This window comes from Pistacia vera, unplaced genomic scaffold (genome assembly GCF_008641045.1).
Source record: "Pistacia vera cultivar Batoury unplaced genomic scaffold, PisVer_v2 Contig202, whole genome shotgun sequence".
Classification (NCBI taxonomy): Eukaryota; Viridiplantae; Streptophyta; class Magnoliopsida; order Sapindales; family Anacardiaceae; genus Pistacia; species Pistacia vera.
In genome coordinates, this window is record NW_022196005.1 from 520,367 (window position 1) to 547,380 (window position 27,014).

The 27,014-nt window shown below is 35.4% G+C and overlaps 1 protein-coding gene and 1 pseudogene across 1 annotated transcript; both read left to right on the top strand.

The window, feature by feature from the left end:
• The first annotated feature begins 3,027 nt into the window (after positions 1 to 3,027).
• LOC116128726 lies at positions 3,028 to 9,775 on the top strand (annotated as a pseudogene).
• An 8,829-nt stretch (positions 9,776 to 18,604) lies between these two features.
• Positions 18,605 to 20,363, top strand: LOC116128727 ((-)-germacrene D synthase-like). The gene is made up of 6 exons (XM_031414477.1): positions 18,605 to 18,623; positions 18,734 to 19,106; positions 19,193 to 19,411; positions 19,538 to 19,628; positions 19,769 to 20,017; positions 20,103 to 20,363. The coding sequence occupies exons 2-6, from the start codon at positions 18,802 to 18,804 to the stop codon at positions 20,361 to 20,363; spliced, it is 1,125 nt and encodes a 374-aa protein (XP_031270337.1). The 5' UTR covers positions 18,605 to 18,623; positions 18,734 to 18,801.
• Positions 20,364 to 27,014: the final 6,651 nt, after the last annotated feature.

Consider the following 27,014-nt stretch of genomic DNA (forward strand, 5'->3'; position numbering starts at 1 on the left):
ATACAAAAAAATGCAGATTTTCTTCCTCTTCAATTAGCAAATTTTTACCTCCCCTTTACAAAACACATTTTAGCTTCAATATCTCGTCTCACACACCATTTAACTTCATAAAAGAAACTCTACTTATACATATATATAACACTGCATATAGTCACACATTTTAAACCTAACAATTGCAATGTCACCCAAAAATGCAAGCTACTAATTCATTCTGAAACACACATAATATCTTCATGACCTAGACAACTCATATATCCAACAAGCAGCCAACATACAAAAACAATTGAAAACCCAAATAAATCATGAATAAGAGTCACATGCAACAAAATAAATCACTTCGATCTCATGTTTGTTTTGGCCACATCTCTTCTTGCATTCGGCCATAGCAAGGCAAACCCCCTAGGGCCGATTTTTTGGGACTGGTCCCAAATGCCAGGTCTAATGTACACTTGTACAAAATACACAATTAAATAGAAAATCATTCTTCTCCATTCTTTCTCTCCATCGGGCAATTTCTACTTAGTCTTCTCTTGCTTTTTTTTTGCCTTATTCTGACATATTTCAATTTAAGAAAATTTAGAACCGGTTTGTCATCACTAAAATTATCACTTTAAGTTAAAATTATTAATTTCTATAATTGAAAATTTTCTACCTAAATCTTGTTCCCAAAAACATGAAATTCATAATTAAAATGGAAATTTTAAAAATAAATGCAAGTTGCATATGTAGTCTCCCTTCAACTGCCAACAATAAATACAAAACAAATATTCATCTTAGACTTTACCTTTTTCTCTTGGAAACACTGGAGGAAAAGAAACACTAAAGAATAATTTTTAATTTAAAGTTTGAAAGCTATTAAGATATTCTTGATAGTCGTTGAGCACTAACACCAATCAAACGCACTTCTTCTTATTCCTAAAGGCTAAAACATGTATATTGTTTAAATATTTTGGATTCACCTTAATTAATTGAACTGAAACTTTTATAATTCAAAGTATAATGACAATAAATATTTTAGATTGAGAGAATTTATCGATACTTTTTCTTACTTAGTGCACTAGTATATTATTATCATATTATTAATTTTCTAACAGAGATGCCTTTCATACGGCTTCATAAGAATCCTAGCCACCTAATAAACTAAATAAAAAATGAATTTCCAGGAATATTGGTAAAATGGGAACACACTCTTCGTTGAAGTATGGTGAATATACATGCAAAATAATATGAAAAATATAAAAGCGTGTACATAACAGAAACGTTTTAAGGGATTTTATGCCTTAGTTATGTGGTGATCCTCTTGAGTGAATATTGACGTAAGAGATTACCTTCTTTCACAGATATTTCTCAATAAAAAAATCATTTTAATAATAAACATATGGGATAAATTTTTAAACCCCTTGAGGTTTGGCTTATATAATCCCCCGGTATGGCTAATAACCAAGAACCCCCTTTTCTCCTCGGTTGTTGTCAGTTTAATGGCTGTAATGCCGCGAAGGGAGAGAGAGAGATGTCGCTTGGATTATGCGGGAAGGAGGTTTTGGGCAGGGACATGGCTAGAAATAAACGTAGAGAGTGTAAAGTTTTAACGAAAATTTAATTTTAAATTAAAATAGCACAAACACAAGTTTTGTATTTATAAAAAATTTCATACCTAGTACAATTATAATTAAAAGTCATAGAATTGAATTGAAATATATCTTAATGTATTTTTTTTTAAATAGATATTACATTAATCATTGGCTAAATTAATTGATAACGTAAATATATATTCAAATAACCAACATTATACACTTAATCTATTTTTTTTAATAAATATAAAAATGGGTAAAACAATATGATCATAAGAACTCATATTCTCCAAAAAAAAAAAAAAAAAAAACAAAAACAAAAACAACACAACAACACACATATGGCCATCATGTTAGCGGTCCCAAGCTAACCCAAATATCTATAAAAAATATCTTCTTATTTCCTCTAGCTTCAGTATGTATATCATCACAATAAAACAATAAATAAAAGGGCACAATTTGTGGTCCCAATAACAATTCATCCTCCTAAATCCTGATACATAATTTAATCTTAAACTTTCAAAATAAAAGAATACAATATAATATATTAGTATTATTTGACAAAAGTGAAGAAAAAGGGGCTTGTTGGCTTGACAGTTGGGAGAAAACTGTCTTTGTGTGGATAAAAATTTGAAATTTAAAAAAAAAAAATTGGAACCTAAGTTGTTGAATCAATTATAGGCAATAAAGAAATAACAGGTATGAGAAGTAGAGAAAGAGAGTTTTGGTTTTGACAGCCCAAAAAGAAAAATAAGAGTTTAACTTATGAGTAATATTACACATACATCATTTTCATACAATATTTCTTATATATATTATGTGACAAGTATGAATGCTAATTTAAATTAATTAAACTTTTACCCAATTAATCTTACCACATAATGTTGTATGAGAAATGTTATATGAGAATGATATATGTGTAGTATATTCTTAACTTATTTGATTAGTTGAATTTTTTTGTAATTTACTTTTCATTTAGTGGCAATTTGTAAAATTGATCAAAAATATCTAAAACTTAGGAGGGTCCCTCTCCTTCCGTCCCTGGTTCTGGGCATGGAGGAACTTGCTGGCATGGCGAGGAAGAGGGTGTTAAGGTCATTCACCTTCTATCCGCTAAAACTAACAAAACAAAAATGGACAAAGTACACTTATTTCCCATAAAAATATAGTAGCTCGCTTTGAATTTAAGAGACAAAAAACATTGGACACGTTGAGCGTTACTGTGGCTGAGTAAAAACTAATTAATGACTCTGTATAGTTGCCGCTTGACACTTCCTCCTTAGAAAAGTGCTAGAACAATTGAAGAAGTATGGTCTAATATATTCATTTTTTATAGTTTTAATTTAAAACGGTTGTGCGGTGTGCAGATGTACGTAGCTTTCCTATATAAGAGTATGTTCGCGTTAGGAAAAACTCACATTTACAGATAATAATTGTGATTAATTAAAATGAAAATATGTCTTCTACTCAGGTTTCAGCAGCTGCAACTTCACCACCGAAACCTATTCGTCCCATTGCTAATTTCCATCCCGCGATATGGGGAGACCAATTCCTCAAAGATGATTCTGAATTTAAGGTAAAGAAATATATATATTATTTATTTATTTATTTTGCAGAAAATTGATCCTACAACTCAAGAAGAATATGAGAAACTGAAAGAAGAGGTAAAGAGGATGATAATGGATACTACAGATGCACCAGTACAGAAATTGAACTTGATTGATACATTACAAAAGTTATGTGCGGCTTATAACTTTGAAGAAGAGATAGAAGATGCTTTGCAAAAAATTTATAATGATTGTGACATTGATCATTATAATGATCTCCACACTGTTTCAGTGTATTTTCGACCTTTTTGACAAGAAGGAATTAAGGTTTCCTGTGGTAAGTAAACAATGTCAAATAATATTCATAATACTCACTCATGAAATTAATAAAATATGAACATATCCAATTGAAGGTCGTTGTTGTGAGCAGATGTATTTGAAAAGTTTAAAGATGTTGATAGGAAATTCAAGTCATCCTTGATTAATGATGTTCAAGGAATGCTAAATTTGCATGAGGCAGCACACTTCGCTATTCACGGCGAAGATATTCTGGATGAAGCCCTCGCTTTTACAGCCTCCCGGCTTAAGTCAATGGCATCTCGTGCAAGCACTCACCTTGCAGAAGAAATAAATCATGCTTTGAAATTTCCTATCCGTACGAGCGTACCAAGGCATGAGGCAAGATTTTTCATGTCCACCTACGCAAGAGATAATTCTCACAATAAAACTTTGCTTAAATTTGCGAAGTTTGACTATAACATACTACAAGTGAGGCACCAGAAGCAACTCAGTGACATCTTAAAGTAAGTTCCTATTTTTAATTACATCACAAAATTGATTTACAACTTTATTTTATTTTATTTGTTAAGATTTTCATAATATTGTGTAAATATTTTGTAATTAGGTAAATATTATGTAATCTCCTAATTATGTCAGACAAAATATTGTGGAATCCGCAATTGACATAATTAGGGGATTTAAAAGATCGTATACTTCCTATATAAAGGATGTAACTCCTTAGTGATAAATCAATGAATTGAAAACCCAATTCTTTAAACAAACATGGTATCAAAGCCACTCTCTAATCTCTAAAAAAAAAAAAAATTCTCATTGTAGAGCAGCCATCGAAAAAATCACCGGTGAGTAATCATCTCATCGTCGTCAATCCAAGAAGGAGAAAACAACTGCAATCAATCCAATCCTCCAAACTTCAGTCACCAGAAAACATCCTCCAGCCATCAACTCCAACTGCAAAACAACACCAAAACTTCCTGGCATATCAACCCCTTGCCATATTCAACCTCCAGACTATCCTAATCATCTTCAACAAATCTGCCATATTCAACACCAAAATACCCAGAAAAAAAAAAAATTCCAAAACCAACCATCTTCAACAAATCTACCGCAAATTCACATCATCACCCAAACAACTTCAATCACCAAGAAACACCACCACGCTGACGTCAAACTCGATCTGTTTTCGGTGACTCTGATCAGCAGTTGCTGTGCCACCGTGACTTGCCTGTTGTGCTTGTTGAGAGGTAGGATGTGTGGAGAAATTCTACGAAACTCAGTTCCAAATTTGGAAGCAAGTTACTCAGAGACGACTAAACCCGACATGCTCAATAACAACAAAATAAAAAGTTCTACTGATGTTGATGTTGTTGTGGAAAAGAAAGCAGATGTCCAACAATCTTCATCATTTGTAGCTGCTGCTGGAAATGATGGTAAGTCTTTAAATATGTGTACATTTGTTTCTAATAGTGCATGGATAATTGATTCTGGTGCTACTGATCATATGACATTTTATTCTAGGCATGTGTCTAACCTTAAGTCATCCTCACAAAACTTTGTTTCTACTGCCAATGGTGAATCTAACCGGTTATTGGGGAAGGTTCGTTAACCCTAAAAAACTTTTTATACTTAGATTCTGTCTTAGTTGTCCCATCCCTAAATTATAACTTGTTGTCAGTCTCCAAAATAACCAAAAGCTTACAATGTGTGGTGATTTTTTGGCCTGAATTTTGTGAGTTTAATAGTATTCAAACAAAGCAGATGATTTGTTGTGGTATTAGACAGGGGCAATTGTATTACTTGGATTTAGAGTCACAAAGTTCTACCGTGTTACAACAGGCTTTGACTGTAGATTACTCTAAAAGGGATAAACAAAAATACGACATTTGGTTATGGCATCGGCACCTCGAACATGCTTCATTCGGTTATCTGAAGAAACTTTTTCCAAGTTTGTTTGAAAAAAATGATATCAGTAATTTCCGCTGTGATGTTTGTGAACTATCAAAAAGCCATCGAGTCCCATTTCCAACAGCAATGACTAAAAGTCCCAGTCCTTTTATGCTTATACATTCAGATGTCTGGGGGCCATCACCAATTACTACTTTAAGTGGATCTCGTTGGTTTGTTACTTTTATTGATGACTGTACGAGAATGACTTGGGTATGTCTAATGAAATCTAAAGGGGAGGTTAATTTACTCTTTCAGAGATTTCACAAAATGGTTCGTACGTAGTATAATGCATAGGTTCATTTCTTTCGAAGTGACAATGGAGGAGAATATCAAAGTTCAAATCTTCAACAGTACTTAGCAACACATGGTATCATTCATCAGACTACTTGTCCCAACACACCCCAACAAAATGGTGTTGCTGAGCGAAAAAATCGACACTTATTGGAGGTCGTTCGTGCCTCATTAATAGAGGCTCACATGCCGTTATCTTTTTAGGGAGAAGCACTTACTTCTGCAGCTTACCTAATCAATCGGGTACCCTCTAGTTCTCTTCGGTTTGAGACACCTTTTCAGGCTCTTGGTAAAGCAGTGAATACTCCAATGGTCCCGAACTTATAGCCTCATGTTTTTGGCTGTATTGCATTTGTTCACCTCCATAAACATCAACACAACAAGTTGTCCCCTCGTGCATTGAAATGTGTTTTTGTTGGGTATGGTGTTCATCAAAAGGGGAATCGATGTTATCATCCTCCAACTCAACAGACGTTTGTAATGATGGATGTTGTTTTCCATGAAGAGTTGATGTATTTTCCTTCTGAGTCTGAACTTCAGGGGGAGTATTGTCAAGAAGAAATTCAGACTCTTGACTATGCAGTTCAAGATGACGTTCAAGATGTGGGAGACCATGAGTCACAAACTAGACCTATTGTTTGACAAGAAGATGAAGTGGATGATGGTAATGTGGAGGTGGTATCAAACCCAACCGTAGAAGCTTCTTAGTCCGAGTCTCTTATTCCTGGTATGTCACAACCATCATTTGTTGAGAATATTCATGATTTAGAGTCTAAACCAATTAGGAAAGAGTTACCACCACGTAATACTAGAGGGATTCCCAAACCAACATACGAACCAGAGCTATCTAGTAAAGTCAAATACCCCATGAGTCATTATGTGTCTAACCATCGTCTGTCAGAATTGAATATGTCATTTGTGAATCAATTATCTACTGTATCTATTCCTAACAGTGTGCAGGAAGCCTTATCTGATCCAAAATGGAAAGTTGCTATGAATGAGGAAATGAAATCGTTACAGAAGAATGAGACTTGGGAACTTGTTGATCGTCCACCCGGAAAAAAACTGTTGGATGTCGATGGGTTTACACTGTGAAGTATAAAGCTGATGGTACAATTGAGAGATTCAAAGCAAGACTAGTAGCAAAAGGGTACACCCAAACCCACGGGATCGACTATACAGAGACATTTGCACCTGTAGCTAAAATCAACACGGTACGTGTCTTATTATCTTTAGCTGCAAACCTGGATTGGCCATTACAGCAGTTCGATGTGAAGAATGCTTTCCTACATGGAGAATTGTCTGAAGAAATCTATATGGATCCTCTACCAGGGTGTATTTTACCAGTGAAACATAGCCAAAAGGTATGTAAGTTAAAGAAGTCATTGTATGGGTTAAAAAAATCTCTGAGGGCATGGTTTGGGAGATTCACCAAAGCTATGAAGTTTTTTGGTTACCATCAGAGCAATTCAGATCACACACTATTCCTTAAAAAACAACAAGGAAAGATCACTGCACTTATTGTATATGTGGATGATATGGTAGTTACAAGAAATGATCCAAAAGAAAGGAAGGCATTGCAAAAGTACTTATCAGAAGAATTCGAGATGAAGGACTTAGGTTCTTTGAAATATTTTCTCGGAATTGAAGTGTCTAGATCTAACAGAGGTGTCTTTCTATCACAAAGAAAATATGCCTTGGATGTGCTACAGGAAACTAGTATGTCAGCATGTCAACCAGCTGATACACCAATCGAAGAAGGCTTGAAATTAGGAGTCGAGACTGATCAAGTACCAGTTGACAAAGGGAGATACCAAAGACTTGTGGGAAGACTGATGTATTTGTCTCACACTAGGCCAGATCTTGCTTATGCATTAAGTATAGTCAGTCAGTTCATGCATAATCCTGGAGAGCAGCATATGAACGCAGTTATGCGTATCCTGAGATATTTAAAACATGCTCCTGGAAAGGGAATCTTATTTTCTAAAAATAAGGACTACCAAAATGTGCATGCATATACTGATGCTGATTGGGCTGGAGCAGTGGATGACAGACGATCTACTTCTGGTTATTTCACTTTTTGTAGGAGGTATCTAGTCACGTGGAGAAGCAAGAAACAGAATGTTATGGCACGTTCAAGCGCTGAAGCAGAATTTGGGAATGGCACTGGGATTTGTGAAGCTTTGTGCTAAGATTTCTACTACAAGATTTGGATTATCAACCTATCAACCAATCCAGTTATATTGTGACAATAAAGCAGCATGTGACATTGCTCACAATCCAGTTCAACATGATCGTACGAAGCACGTTGAAGTAGATAGATTTTTCATCAAAGAAAAACTGGATGAAAAGATTATTGAACTACCCAAGTTCGATCAGAGATCAATTGGCCGATATTCTTACCAAGCTGTCTCCAAACGTATTTTCTCACAAGTGTTAGACAAGTTGGGCAGGTGTGACATCTACGCACCAACTTGAGGGGGAGTGTTAATTTTCATAATATCGTGTAAATATTTGTAATCAGGTAATATTATGTAATCTCCTAATTATGTCAGACAAAATTTGTGGAATCTGCAATTGACATAATTAGGGGATTTAGGAGATCGTATACTTCCTATATAAGGATGTAACCCTAGTAATCAATGAATTGAAAACCCATTCTTTAAACAACATTTTATATTTTCTCAAGGTTGTTCACCCCCCAACACCACCCCCCCCCCCCCCCCCCTCCAAAAAAAAAAACAAAGCTAAACTGAAAGTTTTAGAATATTAGTAAAGTTATCAACAATCATAATCATATATATGGTGAGAGTTATATATTTTTCTCTGTTCATTAATTTTTATATTAATTACCTATACTAACTCGTAAAGAGGAAGCTTTTTTTTTTTTTTTTTTTTCAGTTTTTATATATTAGGAAGAGTATTGGAACACTTCTGTTCATTTATCAATATATATATATATACACACACACTTTTCTCGTTCATTAATTAAAATATCAATTACTTGTGCTAACTTGATCTGAGGAATTAGTTTTCATATATGAAGATTTATTATTTCAGGTGGCGAAAAACTTTAGGCTTTACTAAAAAGCTACCTTACATTAGAAACAGAATGGTGGAGGAATATTTTTGGATCTTGGGAATGTTCTTTGAGCCAAAATATGCATATGGCATAAGGAAATTGACAGAAGTTTTTATTAGAGAGTCTTCCGATTCCTTCTCATAAATTATTGTAACTACTTCTATTTGTTTAATTTTTTAATTTGTATTTTAAGTTACAGATGTACACTTATCTTTAGTGATAAGTTTCCAATCTGTTACAATCTTGTGTATTTATTTGCTACTTTAATGAGAAGCCGTGTGGCATATTTCCTCTCCTCTGTTCCTCTGTTTCTCTCATTAATTATATGGTATCAGAGCCTTTAATTGCTGCTGCTCTCTTCTCTAGCCACCAGTACCATGACAACAACCAATAATTCCAACTCTCCACCTGTTATTCAAAACACGAATGAACCAAACACATCTCTCATCTCCATCAATATCGCTGCCCAAACCCCACTCAAACTCACCACAACCAATTACATTTCCTAGAAACTTCAATTCCACACTCTCTTTGTCGGCTATGACCTCTTAGGATATATAGATGGATCCAAACCTTGTCCACCCTCCACTATCACTCAAAACAACACCACTTTACCAAATCCTGCTCGCAATACCTAGATTAGACAAGACCAACTGATCCTTAATGCTTTAGTTGGATCTCTTTCTCCCACACTTATCCCGTTCATTGCTAAAGCCAAAACATCAACAGAAGCTTGGTTGATCCTAGAAAACACATATGCCAGGCCATCTCGAGGGCGCATCAAGCAGGTAAATAATCAAATTAAAAATCTAACTAGGGGGTCTCAAACTATTACAGAGTTTCTTCAATTGGTGAAGTGTCGGGCTAATGAACTTGCTATTCTTGGGGCACCAATGGATGAAGATGACCTCACAGGCAAAATTCTTGATGGTCTTGGGGATGACTATAAAGAGCTTATACGTGCAATTCAAGCCCGCGATACCATGATCACGTTTGATGAGCTCCACGAAAAGCTTCTAAATTTTGAAGCATCTCTTTAAGGTACAAAATCTGAACCCTCTCATTTCCCAGCCTCAGCAAATCCTACAAATTGTAACACTAGAAGTTGGCATCCCTCTTTCAACTATGGTAACACCAATAATAATTGGCATCCATCAACACACTCTAGTAACAACAGTACAGGTTGGCCTCCTTCACCCAATACCAATAATCGCTCCTCCGCGTTTCCTAACGCTGGACAAAACTCGTCTCATAGCCAATGACCTTCTTCTCGACCTTATCTTGGTTATTGCCAGATATGTGGACTACAGGGACACACTGCCAAGAGATGTCCCTCTTGTCGCTTGGTGCTAAATCAACCCAATACGACACCATGGCAACCTCGAGCTCATTTTGCAGCCAACACTACTCCCACCACTCCGCAATGGCTACTGGACAGTGGTGCTTCTCATCATGTCACTGCCGACCTGAGTAATCTATCTCTCCACACACCTTACAATGGTTCAGATGACATTATGATTGGCGATGGATCGAGTCTTCCTATAACTCACACTGGTTCTACATCTTTTACCACTCATAACACATCATTTAAATTAGACAATGCTTTATGTGTCCCTCGCATGAAAAAGAATCTAATTTCCATTTCTCAATTTTGTACATCAAACAATGTTTCTGTTGAATTCTTACCATCCTCTTTTCATGTGAATGAACTTCGCATGGGGGCAATCCTTTTGAAGGGTCACACGAAGGATGGGGTGTATGAATGGTCGGTTTCTTCTTCCCCAACATCTCCATTAATAGCCTTTTCTAGTGTCAAAACTTCTTCATCTGAGTGGCATCATAGATTAGGCTATCCTGCATTTCCCATTTTAAAACATATTGTTTCGCATTATTAGCTAGATTTGTCTTCCTCTCTAATCTCTGATTTTTTGTGTAATGCTTGTCACTGCAATAAAAGCCATAAATTACCTTTCTCTACATCTACTGTTGTCTCCTCTCAACCACTTGAAATTATTTTCTCTGATGTGTGGACTTCCCCTGTTATCTCCCATGATGGTTTTAAATATTATGTCATATTTGTTGATCACTTCACTAAATACATTTGGTTTTATCCCCTTCAACAGAAATCGGAAGTTAAAGACGTGTTTATCAGATTTAAAGCCATTGTGGAAACACACTTTCAAAATAAAATTCATACACTTTACTCCGATAATGGTGGTGAATACTTGGCTCTTTGACCTTTTCTTGCTACCAATGGGATCACTCACCTTACTACTCCACCACACACTCTTGAACACAATGGGTACTCTGAAAGACGTCATCGTCACATTGTCGAAACAGGTCTCACTCTCCTCTCTCATGCATCACTTCCTTCAACATTTTGGACTCATGCCTTTGCCACTGCTGTTTATCTAATAAATCGGATGCCCACTTCCACACTAAATCTATCATCTCCTTATGAAAACATTTTTGGCTCTCCCCCAAACTACTCTAAACTTAGGATTTTCAGTTGTTTGTGCTGCCCATAGTTACGTCCTTATTCATCTCACAAACTTGAGTCTCGTTCCAAGCCTTGTATTTTTCTAGGCTATTCTCTTACTCAAAGTGCTTATCTGTGCTATCATCCTCCCACATCTAGAATGTATGTCTCTCGTCATGTCAAATTTGTTGAGTCCGTCTTTCCCTCTCTTACTTTATCCATGCAATATGTCTGTCCATAACCTGACACCGTCTCCACATGGATTCCTCCCATCATCACAGTTCCAACCAACCAAGCTTCTACCGGGACATTCAACACACCATCTGTAGTTCAACCTCAAGGACAACCCTCATGTGATGCTTCGTTCCCTGCTACTAGCACAACCCCACACATATCGCATGAGTCTCCTATCTAACTAACCACCTCTGTGCTTTCATCCGACACCCAACCAAACACATCTATCCCTGTCCATAACGCAACTTCACAGCCACCACCCATACATTCAATGACAACTAGAGCCAAAAACAACATCCAAAAACCAATCCAGAAACTTAATCTCTCCACACATCTCTCTCACCCTTATGATGTAAAACCAACCATTGTGACCCAAGCCCTCAAAGATCCAAAATGACGTCAGGCCATGTCTGAAGAATATGATGCGCTTGTTCGAAATGGGACATGGGAGCTTGTCCTATTAGATTCTAGTCATAATATAGTTGGATGTAAGTGGATTTTTCGAACTAAATGTCACTCTGATGGTTCTATTGACAAGCACAAAACATTCTTGGTAGCGAAAGGCTTTCATCAACGACCAGGAATTGACTACCATGACACTTTTAGTCCTGTGGTGAAGCCTACTACAGTTCGTTTAGTTCTTAGCCTTGTTGTGAGTCATAGTTGGTCTCTACGACAATTGGATGTAAACAATGCCTTTTTGCAAGGTCATCTCTCTGACGATGTTTATATGTCCCAACCTCCAGGCTTTGTTGATTTAGATAATCCAACTCATGTTTGCAAGCTTCGGAAAGCAATTTATGGGCTTAAACAAGCTCCACGAGCATGGTACCATGAGCTTCGCAAATTTCTTGTTGCTTCCGGGTTTCACAATTCTCATGCCGATACATCTCTTTTTGTTCTAAACACTGGTGGTAACCTTCTCTATCTTCTGGTTTATGTGGATGACATTATTCTTACCAGTAATGATGATGCTATGGTTCACAAGTTAATGCAATTGCTTTCTCACCTATTTTCTCTAAAAGATCTGGACCACTTATCATATTTTCTTGGTGTGGAAGTTATTCCAAATAATCATGGTATATTGCTCTCTCAAAGACGTTACATTGTTGATCTTCTTACTCGTACAAAAATGATGGATGCTAAACCAGTAAATACTCCATTACCTACCAGTCCTCCAATTACATTGCACTCAGGTTCTCTTCTCAAGGATCCCACAGAGTATAGAACAATTGTTGGCAGCTTACAATACTTACTGATCATACGACCAGACATTGCCTTTGCTGTTAACAAGTTTTCTCAATACATGCATCAGCCAACCTCAGAACATTGGATTCTTATGAAACATCTCCTGCGTTATTAGTGTAATTCCTCTAGTGATGGCATTCAACTTTACCATGATTCACCACTCTCTTTACATGCTTTTGCTGATGCAGACCCGCTCTCTTTACATGCCTTTTCCGATTCTGACTTGGCTAGCAACAAGGATGATTTCACATCTACTAGTGCCTATGTTGTTTATATTGGTCGTAATCCTATCTCATGGAGTTCCAAGAAGCAAAGAACAGTTGCTAGATCCTCTACGGAGGCTGAATATAGGCCAGTAGCTGCCACAACTGCAGAGCTTAACTGGATAAGTTCTCTCTTGACAAAACTTGGTGTTGTTCTTCTTCAATCACCTGTGATTTATTGTGACATTATCGGGGCAACCAAGTTGTACTCAAATCCAGTTTTTCACTCCAAGATGAAGCATGTTGCCATTGATTTTCATTTTATTCGTGAGCAAGTTCAAAATGGCATCTTACATGTTTCTCATGTTTCAAGTGATGATCAGCTTGCTGATGCCCTTACGAAACCTCTTCCCAGGTCTCGGTTTCTTTGACTTAAATCCAAGATTGGTCTCGTCACACGACCCCAATCTTGAGGGGGCATATTAGAGAGTCTTCTGATTCCTTCTCATAAATTGTTGTAACTGCTTCTGTTTGTTTAATTTTTGAATTTGTATTTTAAGTTGCAACTGTACACTTATCTTTAGTGATAAGTTTTCAATCTGTTACAATCTTGTGTATTTATATCTGCTACTTTAATGAGAAGCCGTGTGGCATATTTCCTCTCCTCTGTTCCTCTGTTTCTCTCATTAATTATAGTTTTCTCTATGCAAATCCTCATAGATGATACGTACGATTCCTATGGTACATTTGAAGAACTCACACTCTTTACAGAAGCAATTAGAAGGTAAATTACAGATATATATCGCATACAGCTTAAATTGACCCCCTTAGAGTTTTCATTATAAATTAAGAAATTGTATATTTATAATCATTTTAATTTTCAAAATTCTGGCTTCAATTTTATAAAAGATGTGAATGGTTATTTTACCTTCAGATGGGACATTGGCGCCATAGATACACTTCCAGACTACATGAAATTTATTTACAAGACGCTCTTTGATGTTTTCGGTGTAATTGAGGAAGATACGACTGGGGAAGGAAGACCATACAGCATAAGTTATCCAAAAAAGTTGGTAGGTGATATCAAGCTTTGCCCTTCACATGGTTTTATAAATGACATGAATAAATTCCCTTAAATTTGAAACAAAAACAGCATTAATTGTCTTGCAGTATAAAACATTATTTGTCGGCGCTATTGATTGTGGACATATATATGCATCCATCCAGAGATTCTTGTTGACATGATCATTAGAGTGTTACCGTATATTAAGATTCTTTCTTTAACCTTTCTTGGGTTATGTATCCTCCATAGGCGCAAAGAGTGGCACAGGCCTATTATACTGAAGCCGTATGGTTCAATAAAGGGTAGGTTCCGACATTTGAGGAATATATGAGTGTTGCACTGGAAACTGCTAGCTGCCGATTGATAATATCGATTACCTTCATTGGCTTGCGTGCAACTAAAGAGGATTTTGATTGGTTGTGCTCTAATCACAAAGTTATAAAAGCAGCAGATCTTATCGGCAGACTCTTGGATGACAAAGCGTCACACAGGGTATGAATATGAGATCAGGATCCTCTCCTGATCTGATCTGAGCTTTACCTGTTCCTAAACAAAAATGCTGAGTAATTAATTTTTTACCGCAATACTTTATATATTCTAGTAAAAACTTAATTATCTAACAGTATGCATGAATTATGAATTAGTTTGGGCAAAAGAGAGGACATGTTCCCTCTGCTGTTGAATGCTACATGAAGCAGTATGGTGTTTCGGAAGACGAGGCAATTAGGGTGATTCTGGAACAAGTTGCGGACGCTTGGAAAGATTTGAATGAGGCCATGCTCAAACCAACTGCTGTATCGATGCCTCTGCTTGAACGGATTCTCAATTATTGTCGTACAATGGAATTTGTGTACAAGGATGATCGTGATATTGATGCCTTCAGTGATCCTACTAAAATTAAAGAACAAGTTGCCTCATTGCTCAGAGACCCATTACTTTGAAGACAGTTCTATTACTATTAAAATAAATTGTCTACACACCTTTATGTATGGAATAAGTATTCAAGGGAGTGTTTGTATCAGGGCGGATCTATCCCTTTTGAGGATAAGGCCTCAAGATTTTAAAAAAATTATTAATATATTGACTCACAAAAAATTGTTATTAATATATATACTTAGGCTACGCTTATATTTTAAAAAAATAAAAATTATTATATATATATTTAGGTCCACAAAAAATTTATTATTAATATATAATATTCTAAGTCAACGTTATATTAAAAGTTTAAAACTTTATCCATTCTTTTTCTCCACAGCTCCATATGCTTTTTATGATTTTATCTGCAAAATTATTTACTCTCACATTCTCTCATTCTTTGTCTCATGCTATTTGCTCTTAAAACTTTTGAAGACTGAAATTGTTGAAGCTTTCACTACTTAAGTTGCCACTATAAGTTTCGTTTTATATTTTATCAGTTTTAGGTATGTGTATCCCTCATTTCAATTTAGTTTCTTTTGGGATTGAATTATGCTCTTTTTTTTTTTTTTTTTGGAGGTTTTTTATTCTAATTTGAGGGAAATATACATCGATCTTGTGAGTTTATTTTGTGTTTTATGTTTAAAAATGAATATGTTTTCCCAAATTAAAACCTTAACCATATTTTAAAGGATATTATTCTTCACCTTTCACCCACCACTTTCCTACATTTCAAACGTCGCCATCCAGCTGCTCAAAATTATTAAAGAAATTTAAGTTACTATCTATGTTTATATCAAGAAAAATCCCATTTTTTTTATTAATTCGTATTAAAAGTCAACGCAACGTTGACTTAATTTAAGTCATGAAAATTTATATTATAATCTTTGAAAGCCAAAATTTTTTTTTTAAAAAAAAAAAATTGGTTTAGTCAACATATTTATCAAAATTTTGTTTCTCATACGTTTATTCAAGTATGAAAGTATTGTGTTATTATATTCTTTTCTCTCAGGTTCTTGATATTGCATTATTTTTTTTACTTAAGGTTTAGTGATTTTTTAAAGTTTTCACTAGTTGTTTGACAATCAATGGTAGAGTTGGGGAGGCCCTCTCTAGGCAAAAATCCTGGATCCGCCACTGGTTTGTATGCCAGAATATTGGATGGTATTGAATAATATAATATAATCTCTATTACTAAACAGAATGTAATAACTTGTTTGGTGAACGATTCCATGTATTAAATATTAATATAAATTTAGTTTTCTATCAAGTTTCTTAAATTACGAAATTTACTTTTTAAGCAAATAAATTAAATTAAATTACTAGAATTAATATGCATTAAAATAAAAAAATATATATAAATATGTCTAATTAAAACTTGCCTTAGTGTTTTTTTTTTTTTTTTTTTTTTTAATCGTAATTAAGCAGATTTAATTGAAAAGTTAAAAATGGTGAAGAAAGGTTCAGGCATTCTTGATTAATGATGTTAAAGAATGCTAATTCTGTATGAATCAACATATTTTGCTATTCATGTGGACATACTAGATGACGCGCCCTATGGACATTAAATAATAAATATTATCGTTGTACTCATACTTTGTATTTTTTGGAGTAATGGGGGTGCGTTTGGTTTATTATTTTGGATAAGATTTTGAGGATAGTATTGGATAATTAAATATGGGAGTATTACGAGGTAAAATTTAAAAATTTATAAAAAAAACTCCCTAAGTTTGCTAATTTAATAAATACCCCAATATGTAAAATGACAAAAATACCCCCACCACCTGCAGTGCCAGATTCCGGCCACCACAGTCGGAATCTGGCCGGAAAATCGCGTTACGACATAGACCGGTCGGATCTGTGTCGTAACGCTTCGTTATGGCTTTTTTCGGCCATATCCACCATGGATTGGACCAGAAAAGGTCAGATCTAAGGCCTGCTGTGGCCGTCGACGGCCGAAAAAGGCCAAAACAACGGCCATATCTTTGGCCGTCAGGCCTGCTATGGCCATCAACGGCCAAAAAAGGCCAAAACGATTGCCATCTTTGGCCGTCAGCGACGGCCAAAGATATGGCCGTCGTTTTCGGTTAATGATGGCCAAGATTTGGCCGTCGTTGACCTCAACAACGGCTATTTCTTTGGCCGTCGTTGACCTCAACGACGGCCATTTCTTTGGACGTCGTTCACGGCCAGATCGGTGAAATTCCGAACATTTATGGTCGTCAAGTAGGCCGTTGTACAGATTCCGGCTACCACCGATGGTGGTTGCCGGAATCTGGCAAGTATAGGTTGCGGGGGTATTTTTGATAATTTTTAAACTTTTTTTTCACGGTATATTTGATGAAATTAATAACCTTATGGGGTCTAAAAGTAATTAAAAAATAGGGTAATATTTCTAGAATGATGTGCCAAACATTATTTGGAGAATAAGATTGGGAATAGGGATAAAAATAATAAGTCAAACATGGCCGATATTACCCCTCATATTTTATCTCTTTAAATCCTAATGTTTTTTCTATTTTTCTCAATGCCAATTTGATCCCATATATGAATTATAGAAAGAAATAAAAGAGTTATACCTGCACTCCACCTTTGATAAACCCATGTGCTATTAATCTAAAATTTTTATTTTCTTATTCAATTATAAACCCTAATTAATTCTATAGTCAAACAAAGCAGACGAATTTATGAAACAAAAAGAATTTCATCAAAAACAATTCTTCACTTTTTTTTGGGGTTGGGGACCACTTCAACAATTGCGGTTACAGTTTGAGGTCATAGTTCGTTAACGCAAGCTAGTTAGTTCAAGGTCTTTGCTCGTTTGCCCAATGCACACGGGCAAGGACATAGCCAAGATTTTTAGTAAATGGGTTCAAAATATCTAAGTTGATAAATTAACAACTCAATAAAAACCTATTCTTGATTTTTCATCAATTAAGAAAGCAAAAAAATAAAAAAGCCCCAAATCTTATAAATTAGGTTTTTAAAAAAATTTCTACTAACCCAATAAAATTCAACTCATAAACCAATGAAAACTCAAATCTAACTCTAAATATCAAGCAATTAACCAATATATTAAAATTAAAACAAATCTCCAATATATATATATATATATATATATATATGGGCATCTTACCTTGTAACCTTCAAAGGAATAGTATTTCTCAAGTAATTCAATCAAACGAAGAAGAAAGTATAAGAGAGAATGAGAGGAAATGAAAAAAAGAGAGAAAAGGCAAAAATTCAAATTTTTGTTGGGTCAAAATGTGAATTCCATAATATATGAGGACTGTTTTATTTTTTTCCAAAAGTTGAGTGACTTTAATTGAGCCCACAATTCCTCAAATATACTTCTGAACTCAAGGTAATTATACATACACACTCTAGATGAGATTAAATTTGTAGATGCACCGATCCTTAAATATTTTTAATTTCATAATAAATGAATTTAGCTTCTTTTTTTTTTTTTTTTTTTTTTTTTTAATTCTATTTTTGCAGACAATTGATCCTACGACTCAAGAAGACTATGAGCAACTGAAACAAGAAGTAAGATGGATGATAATGGATAAATCAGAAACGCATGCTCAGAAATTACACTTGATTTTTAGGTGTAGATTATCATTTTGCAAAAGTGATAGATGATGCTTTGGAGAAAATTTATAATGACAGTGATGAATATAATGATCTCTACACTACTTCTGTCCGTTTTCGACTTCTTCGGCAGCAAGGAATTAAGATTGTTTGTAGTAAGTAATTCAAATCTTAAGCTATACTAAAAATAAATAAAACATAAGTATGTTTAATTGAAGGTTACTTTTTTTTTTTTTTTTTTTTTTTTGGGTTGTAATTTAAGCAGATGTATTTGAAAAGTTCAAAGATGATGAAGGGAAATTCAAGGCATCCTTGATTAACGATGTTCCTGGAATGCTAAATCTATACGAGGCAGCACACTTTGCTATTCATGGAGAAGATATTCTAGATGAAGCCCTCACTTTTACTACCACTCAACTTAAGTCAATGGGGTCTTATGAGAGCCCTTCCCTTGCAAAACAAATAAATCATGCTCTTAATTGTCCTCTCCGGAAAGGCCTACCAAGGCTAGAGGCAAGATTTTTCATTTCTGCTTATTTAAGAGATGGTTTACACAATAAAACTTTGTTAAAGTTTGCCAAGTTAGACTTTAACATGTTACAAGCAATGTACCAGAAGGATCTCAAAGACGTCTTACAGTAAGTTCCTCTTTCTATAATGGAATTATATTTTAATAATTACTAAGGTATATTGTTTTGGTTATATAGTTGAAGAAGTATTTCAGGTGGTGGAATAATGTAGACTTCATTTCAAAGCTGTCTTACGCGAGACACAGAATGGTGGAGCAATATTTTTGGTCACTGGGAATTATTTTTGAGCCACAATATGCATTTGGTATTAGGAGTACGGCCAAACTAATATGTCTGTTAACCCTCATAGACGATACATACGATTCCTATAGTACAATTGAAGAACTCACACTCTTTACAGAAGCTGTCAAAAAGTATGTAAAAAGCTTAAAATAAATCCTTTTCAAATTTCACAGTAAATCTAGAAATTGTATTCAATTTTCAGTTTTCAGTTTTAGGCTTCATTAATTTTTCATTGAAGATGGTTATTTGATTTTCAGATGGGACTTTGGCGCCACAGATATGCTTCCAGACTACATGAAATTAATTTACAAGACACTGTTAGTTTTTTTCTGTGAAATGGAGGAATATGTGCTTAAGAAAGGAATATTTGGGTAGGTGATATCTACCTTTGCTTTACAGTACTACTTGCACGAATATTTTTTTCTCAGCAGAGTCTTCAAGTTCGTATGGAATATTTAATTATTTATATTAATATGCTTCCTGATTAGATGCAAAGAATTGTTCAAGGCTACTTTTCTGAAGCCAAATGGTTGAATGAAGGGTACATTCCAACATTTGAGGAATATACAAGTCTTGCAGCAGAAACATCTGCAGTCGAATTGATCACATCAGTTGCGTTCCTTGGCATGGATGATATTGCAACCAAGGAAGATTTTGATTGGATTTCCACTAATCCTAAGATTATAAATGCAGCAAAGCTTATTGGCAGACTCATGGGTGATATAGGGTCTCATAAGGTATGTACATGTATATTATTTATATATATATTTTAACTAACTAATAATAAAAATTATCTTGAACATATATGCATATGTTGTGTAGTTTGAGCAAAAGAGAGGACATAATCCCTCAGCTGTTGAATGCTACATGAAGTGGCATGGTGTTACCAATGCATGGACAGATGTGAATGAAGAAATGTTAAAATCAACTGCTATATCAATGTCTTTACTGGAACGAGTTCTTAATTATTCGCGTGTAGCTCATATTTTCTACAAGGATGGTTATGATGCCTTTACAGAGGCATATAAGCTTAAAGACCAAGTTCTCTTATTGCTCAAGGACCCTTTGCCTCTTCAAGAGTAGCTTCATATATATCTACAAATTACTTGTAGTACTCCATGATATGTCTCTAGAGTCTAGACAGGGATTGAGTTATACTCTTCCAACATTGAAATAAATATATGTTGTCTAAAATGCCTTGAATACATATTGGCACCTTTCTACAAGTCTATTGCTAAACTTTGCAAAGCTATAACAAACACATACAACACAATTTTAAAAATATAAAAAGTCAAAATATATGTTGTCTAAAATGCTTTTTAATAGTTGTTGCAATGAAAAACGATAACAAAAAGAACTTACTCAAAATCTTGATTCTTTAGGCTATGGTTGGTATGGGCCCTGGCTCACTTGCTCATGTTAGTCAAACAAAATGGACCTGAACTCTCAATTTGGGCCTATATCTAACTGGGTTAAAAATATGAAGGGAAGTGATTTTAAGTCCATATCAAATTGTTTTTTACCCCTATGACTCAGTACAGCTCTTTTATAATAATAATAAAAATAAAAAATCTCTTTAAATGCCATTTAATACGGAAAATAACCTTGTAAACTTAATTAGGTTTATTTTCCCCTATTTCAAACTTAATTATGTGTTTTATTTTATACCCTTTTTCCCATATCAAACTTAATTAGGTTTTTTCTTTACATATTTTTTCCTCTAATTTCCTAATTTCAACTTATTTTCTCTTCTTCAGATTCAGATTCATTCTGTTATATTTTCTCTGTTTTTAGTATTATATTTTCATCAAATAAGCAATTATTTAAAATAAAACAAAAGGTTTAAATGATTATGAAAATTAGGGCTAGGGTTTCTTTAAGATTAAAAGTTAAATGTTAAAAATTAATATATATATATAAGTAGAACATAAGTGCATTTAGAAATTATAATATTATTTTTAGTAATTAAAAATAATGTTAAATTTGTCAAAACAAAAAATAAATTTAAAAGTAGTGGTGAAGAACAATTAGGTGGGACTAAAAATCACTTCCAAAATATGAATCTGTATCGTTAGATCTATCTAGAGAGGTATTGCCTTTGCCTCAGCTGTTTAATGCTATATGAAGCAGCATGGTGTTTCTAAAGAAGAGGCGGTTAAAGTGGCTCTGGAACATGTTGCGAACACATGGAAAGATGTGAAGAAGGAAATACTCAAACCAAATATTGTATCATGTAATTCATGTTTTCTACAAGGGATGATTATGACCAAGTTGCCTTATTGCTCACAGACCTTGTCCTCTTCAAAAGAGTAACTCTATATCCACTAATTAGATGTGTATGTTTGTGGAGTTAATGGAAGTCAAACTCAAAACTATGTCTTTAGTCAGGGATTGAATTATATTAATTCTCTCAATTTTTGTACGCCTTAGTATCAAATCACGATACTAGGAGATTAGATATTAAATACACAGCCATTTCATATTATATATATCAAATCTTTGAAATGCAAATTATACGCTAGCCCACATTCTAACTTTGACAAGTGCAATATCAAGGAACCTCTCTGGAATAAAGCTCTCCAGGTCAGTCCAGTAGTTTGGATCTCTATTAATTGCCAATGTGTTAACAATCACTTTGGTTTTGGCAGGTATGATGTATCCATTGATCTCACATTTCTCTGAACTCTCTTGGAAGTAAAGGAGGAGGATGTAATCTCAGAGTCTCTTTTATAATTAGCTTCAAGAATTTCATTTCTTCAATGGCCGTTTCATCAATTTTCCTTCTTCTATTAAACACTTCCCTCACCTCAGCTTGTGCCTTTTTCAGAGTGTTGGTTTTCTGAGCATCTCACACATGGCCCAATCGGTTATTGTCTGAAATTTGACTGAAGGAAACAGATCCGCAATGTTAAAACCTGTCAGCAACTTTTAACTTTCCTTCATAACAGATATGAACAATTCTGTCTTTGCAGTTTCTGCCAAAAGCTGCCCTTGAAGTAATACCATACGTTGATGAGAAAATTATCTCGGTGAGGTTAACCACTGATCCTGCTTTTGAAGCAATCCAATTGATGATATTAGACATCTCTTCTTCTCTTAAAGATCGGGACGATTGGACTCTTTTCGAGCTCAAAAGCTGCAATGTACAAATTTTCCTTAGTTTCTTCCAGTAATCACCATACGGTGAAAAAACTACATCATCATTAGACAATATAGTTGCTGCTAAATTGTAAGGCCTTGATGCAAATGTAACGTCATGGATTTTCATCACTTGTTCAGCAAACTCTGGAGAAGAAACAACAATAGTGGAATTTAAAAACAACATCACTAAAATCATATTTCAAATGTTTGAATTACTCTCATAAAACTAGTATTAATTATTGATAACCATTTTGATGATATGAAACATAAAACTGATTTCTGAAAAACTATGCACTGATATCTGACCTTTAAATACTGAAAACTTTATGTTGATAATTTAACTTTAAACTGAATGCTGTAGATTTTACTACCACTGAAAAACTTTGAGCTGAATACTACTTTATAATTAAATTCTAAAAATGGAAAACTGTTTTTTGATTCTTAATTGAAAAACAGATTTTGATACTAATCATTGAAAACTCTCACCCAACTAGTATCCAAGGATAAATCCATCAAATCCGGCAAAAGATCTAACATCGCGGGTTGAATCACTAGATCCATCCTGTTAGGCATTGTTTTAAAAACCGGACCGTTCGTTGACCCGATCAAAAGGCTGGTTTGCGGGTTGACCGGTCCAACCGATTGGACCACTCAGTCTGACCGGTATGTAATAGTCCCATCTTTAAACAATTTTATAACTGTTATAAGTTTGAAAACCAAGAAATACATCCCTAAAAGTTACTATAAACCCCTACAAGTTTAAAATAAAGTAAATACACCCTCAAATTTTATTATTAATTATTTTTTTCTCTCCGCATCACTTCCATCTTTCACTTTTCTCTCTCTCCCCATCACGCCATCACTCTCCATCAATTTCTTTCTTTTTCCTTTTTTCTCTCTCTCTCCCCCATCACTCCCCGTCACTTTCTTCTTCCTCTTTCTTCTCTTTCTCTCTTTCTGCTTCGTCTGACTAGAGGTGGAAAATATGGGCCGGGTTAGGCGGGCCAACCCTAACCCGGCCCGTAAAAAAGAGGGCTCAAACCGGCCCGCCTTCATGGCGGGCCGGGTTGAGCCCAACCCGCCAGCCACCCCCGGGCGGGCCGGGTTACACTATGGTAACCCGCGGCCCGTCGGGTTGCTATTTTGGCCTCTTTGGAAGAGGCCCGCAACCCGGCGGGTTGGCATGGCCAACCCGCGGGTTGGCGGGTTGGCCCAAAAAAAAAAAAATTATTAATATTTTTTATTTTTTTCAATTACACTTTTATCCTTGAAATCTAGCCGTTTTATAGCCGTTGGAGGGGTCTTTTTCGTCATTTTCTTTCCCTATTTTTTTCTATAAATTGGACCTAAACTCTCATATTTTTCTCACAACTCAAATTCTCTCATTTTCTCATATTCTCTATTCTCTCAACTCTCAAGTCTCAATTATTCATTTATTCTCTTAATATTTTTGTTATCAATTTGCTCTTATTTTAATTTTTATTAGGTTTTGCAATTTCTGATTGTCTGTTTTTGATAAATGAATAAGTCTAATTATTGTAATTTCTTATTTTATTTTTTGATAAATGAATAAGTCTAATTTTTCTTATATTACAATTTTATTGTATTAAAATATTAATATTTGAAATGTTAACAAAAAAAAAAATTGAATGAATTGAATATTGATATTTGAAAAGTTAACTAAAAACAATTATATTTATAATTATTTATTTGAAAAGATAAATTAAAAACAAAAAAAAAAAAAAAAAAAAAATCGGGCTAACCCGGCCCGAACCGTGCCTAACCCGGCGGGTTAGGGCTGGGCCAGCAACTTTCCCTTAATTGGCGGGCCTAACCCGGCCCGCCTTTGTTGGCGGGCGGGTTGAGCCCAGCCCGCCAAAACATGTAACCCGCCGCGGGCCGGGCCGGGCCGGGCCGGGCGGGTTACTTTTCCACCTTTACGTCTGACCAGCATATAACAGTCTCATCTTTAAACAATTCTATAATTGTTATAAGTTTGAAAACTAGCAAATACATCCCTAAAAGTTACATATAAACCTCTGCAAGTTTAAAATAAAATAAATACACCCTAAAGTTTTATTATTAATTATTTTTTTTCTCTCCCCATCACTTCCATCTTTCACTTTTCTCTCTCTCCCCATTACGCCATCACTCTCCATCAATTTCTTTCTATTTCCTTTTTTCTCTCTCTCTCCCCCATCACTCCCCGTCACTTTCTTCTCTTTCTCTCTTTCTTCTTCGTCTCTTTCTTCTTCCTCTATTGTAATTTTTCTTTACTTTCTTCTTCCTTCTCTTTCTCTTCATCTCGTCTTTTCTTTCTTCTAATCTTCTTCCTTACTCTTTCTTGTGTCTCCTCTTCTCTTTCTTCTTCCTTCTCTTCCCTTCCGCTCCCCTTACTTCTTCTTTACAATTGAAGATGAACATGGAAGATAATGAAACGGTACTGAAATTAGTTTAGGAATATGAATTTTTTTGAATTAGACGAACCGTTTTAAGCCCCGGGCCGGTCGGTTCGACGGTTTTGTACTGTTCTGTCGGTCCATTATCGGTCCAAAACGGGTTTATTGACATTCCTGGTTTTATGTAAACCCGGACCGAAGTAAAAGACGGCTCTCGATCGAATCGATAAGACCGGCCAGTCAGGTCCGGGTTTTAAAACAGAGCTGCTAGGTGGAATCGGTTACCGCTTAAGTCTTCGATCCAGCGATACCATGCATCGCTCAGGCCCGCACAATCAAATCATGTCTGGCAATATCTTCCTCACTCGGGCCTTTAACTCACTTGGCTTGACAAAATCAAATCATGTGTAGTGATTTTGTAACGCCTCACTTGAGGTACATAGTTATTGTTTCTTCTTTTGCTCTTATCTGAGTTGGTTTCTTGGTAATATTGTTTGGTTGACCTTTGATTGAGTGTTGTGTTGAATACTTGCTCTGAAATTGGTTGAAAATAGAAGAAGTTCAGTGTGTCGAGCTTCGCCGGGGCGAAGAAGAATCTTCGCCGCGGCGAAGAGGTGTTGAAGCCATGGGGAAACATGCTGGACAGTTTCGCCACGGTGACAGAAGTTTCCTCGCCGCGGCGACAGGCCGACCAAAATGTTTGTTTAGTTTTAAATATTTTCTTCCCTAAGGGCAATTTGACCATTCTACCCCTAATTAGCAGGAAAAGTGGGGAGTAAAATGTAAGGATTTTTCATGGAGAATATGTTGATATGGGGGTGTGTTTGTAATGAATCAAAGGATATAGATAGAATTCCCAAAGAAGAGTGAGGGCAAAATGGGAATGCTTGTGTATAAATTTCATTAAAAGGAATTAAGACATTGCAAACCCCTCACTCTTCTTCTCCAATGCCACTTTCCTCTCTTGCTTCCTCTCAATTTCTCTTTCTTTTGATCAAGGAGTTTTAAAGGGCTTTTGGAGTGATTTGGGGTAGAAAATCAACCTAAGGCATCCTAAGGTAAGGATTCTTGCTTTGGTTGTGAAGTCTTGTGAGTTTTTGTGTATATATTGAATATTGAGGGTTTTTGTTCTTTTGTTTAAGAGTAGAGAAAAAGTCAAGCAAACCAAGTGAAAGGAAGAGTTAGTGAAATCTCTCCATAACAAGGTAAGTAAACCCCAACCCAAGTTGAGATTTGGGAATTTTCTTGATTAGGGTTTTGATAGCAATTATGTATGTATGTTATATACATGTTATATGCCATGTTATTGAGGCTTAAATAGAGATTTCTAGTGCTTTGTGATTGTTTATACCTTTCAAATATAAGAAGTGAGTTGTGGGTTGGAAAGGTAGTTTGAGATGGAATTGAAGGGGTATTGTGGAACCCTTTTTGGAAGTGTCTTTCTTTGGCAGGTTTTGTGGCTATGTGAGGGGGTTTCTCCCCATTTTGGATGGTTAGAGAAAGATTTAGAATCATTGCTATAGTAGAGTTTTATAATGCACTTGAGTTGTTTGATGAAATGCCTAATAGAGGTTTGAGTATGAGTAGTGAACCTTAATTCTTGCAACATTGCATGTTGGCATTTCATAAGTGCATTAGTGGAGATGAACCATCCATAGGCACTAATTGTGCATTGAAAAGTGACCTAAGAAAGAGTAGGAAACTTTGTGTATGCAATTACTCTATGAGTAGAGAACTTGGTGGATGCAACTACTCTAAGGGTAGAGAGAATGAAAAATGCTAGAATAGAGTGAATGAGAAGAGTAGTAGAAATGGGTTGATGCTTTGTGATCATCACCCGACAGTTATGAGAATCGGGTTGATGCTTTGTGATCACCACCCGAATAGCCATTAGAGATGGGTTGATGCTTTGTGATCGTCACCCGATAAGTATTAGAAACGGGTGGATGCTTTGTGACCACCACCCGGTTAGTTATTAGATAAGGGGTTGATGCTTTGTGATCATCATCCGACATTTATTAGAAGTGGGTTGATGCTTTGTGATCATCACCCGACAGTGATTAGAGACGGGTTAATGCTTGGTGATCGTTACCCGAAAGTTATGAGGAACGGGTAGGTGCTAGGTGGTCTCCACCCGATAGTTACGAAAATCGGGTAGGTGCTTCATGATCCCCACTCGCCCGATAGTCATGGA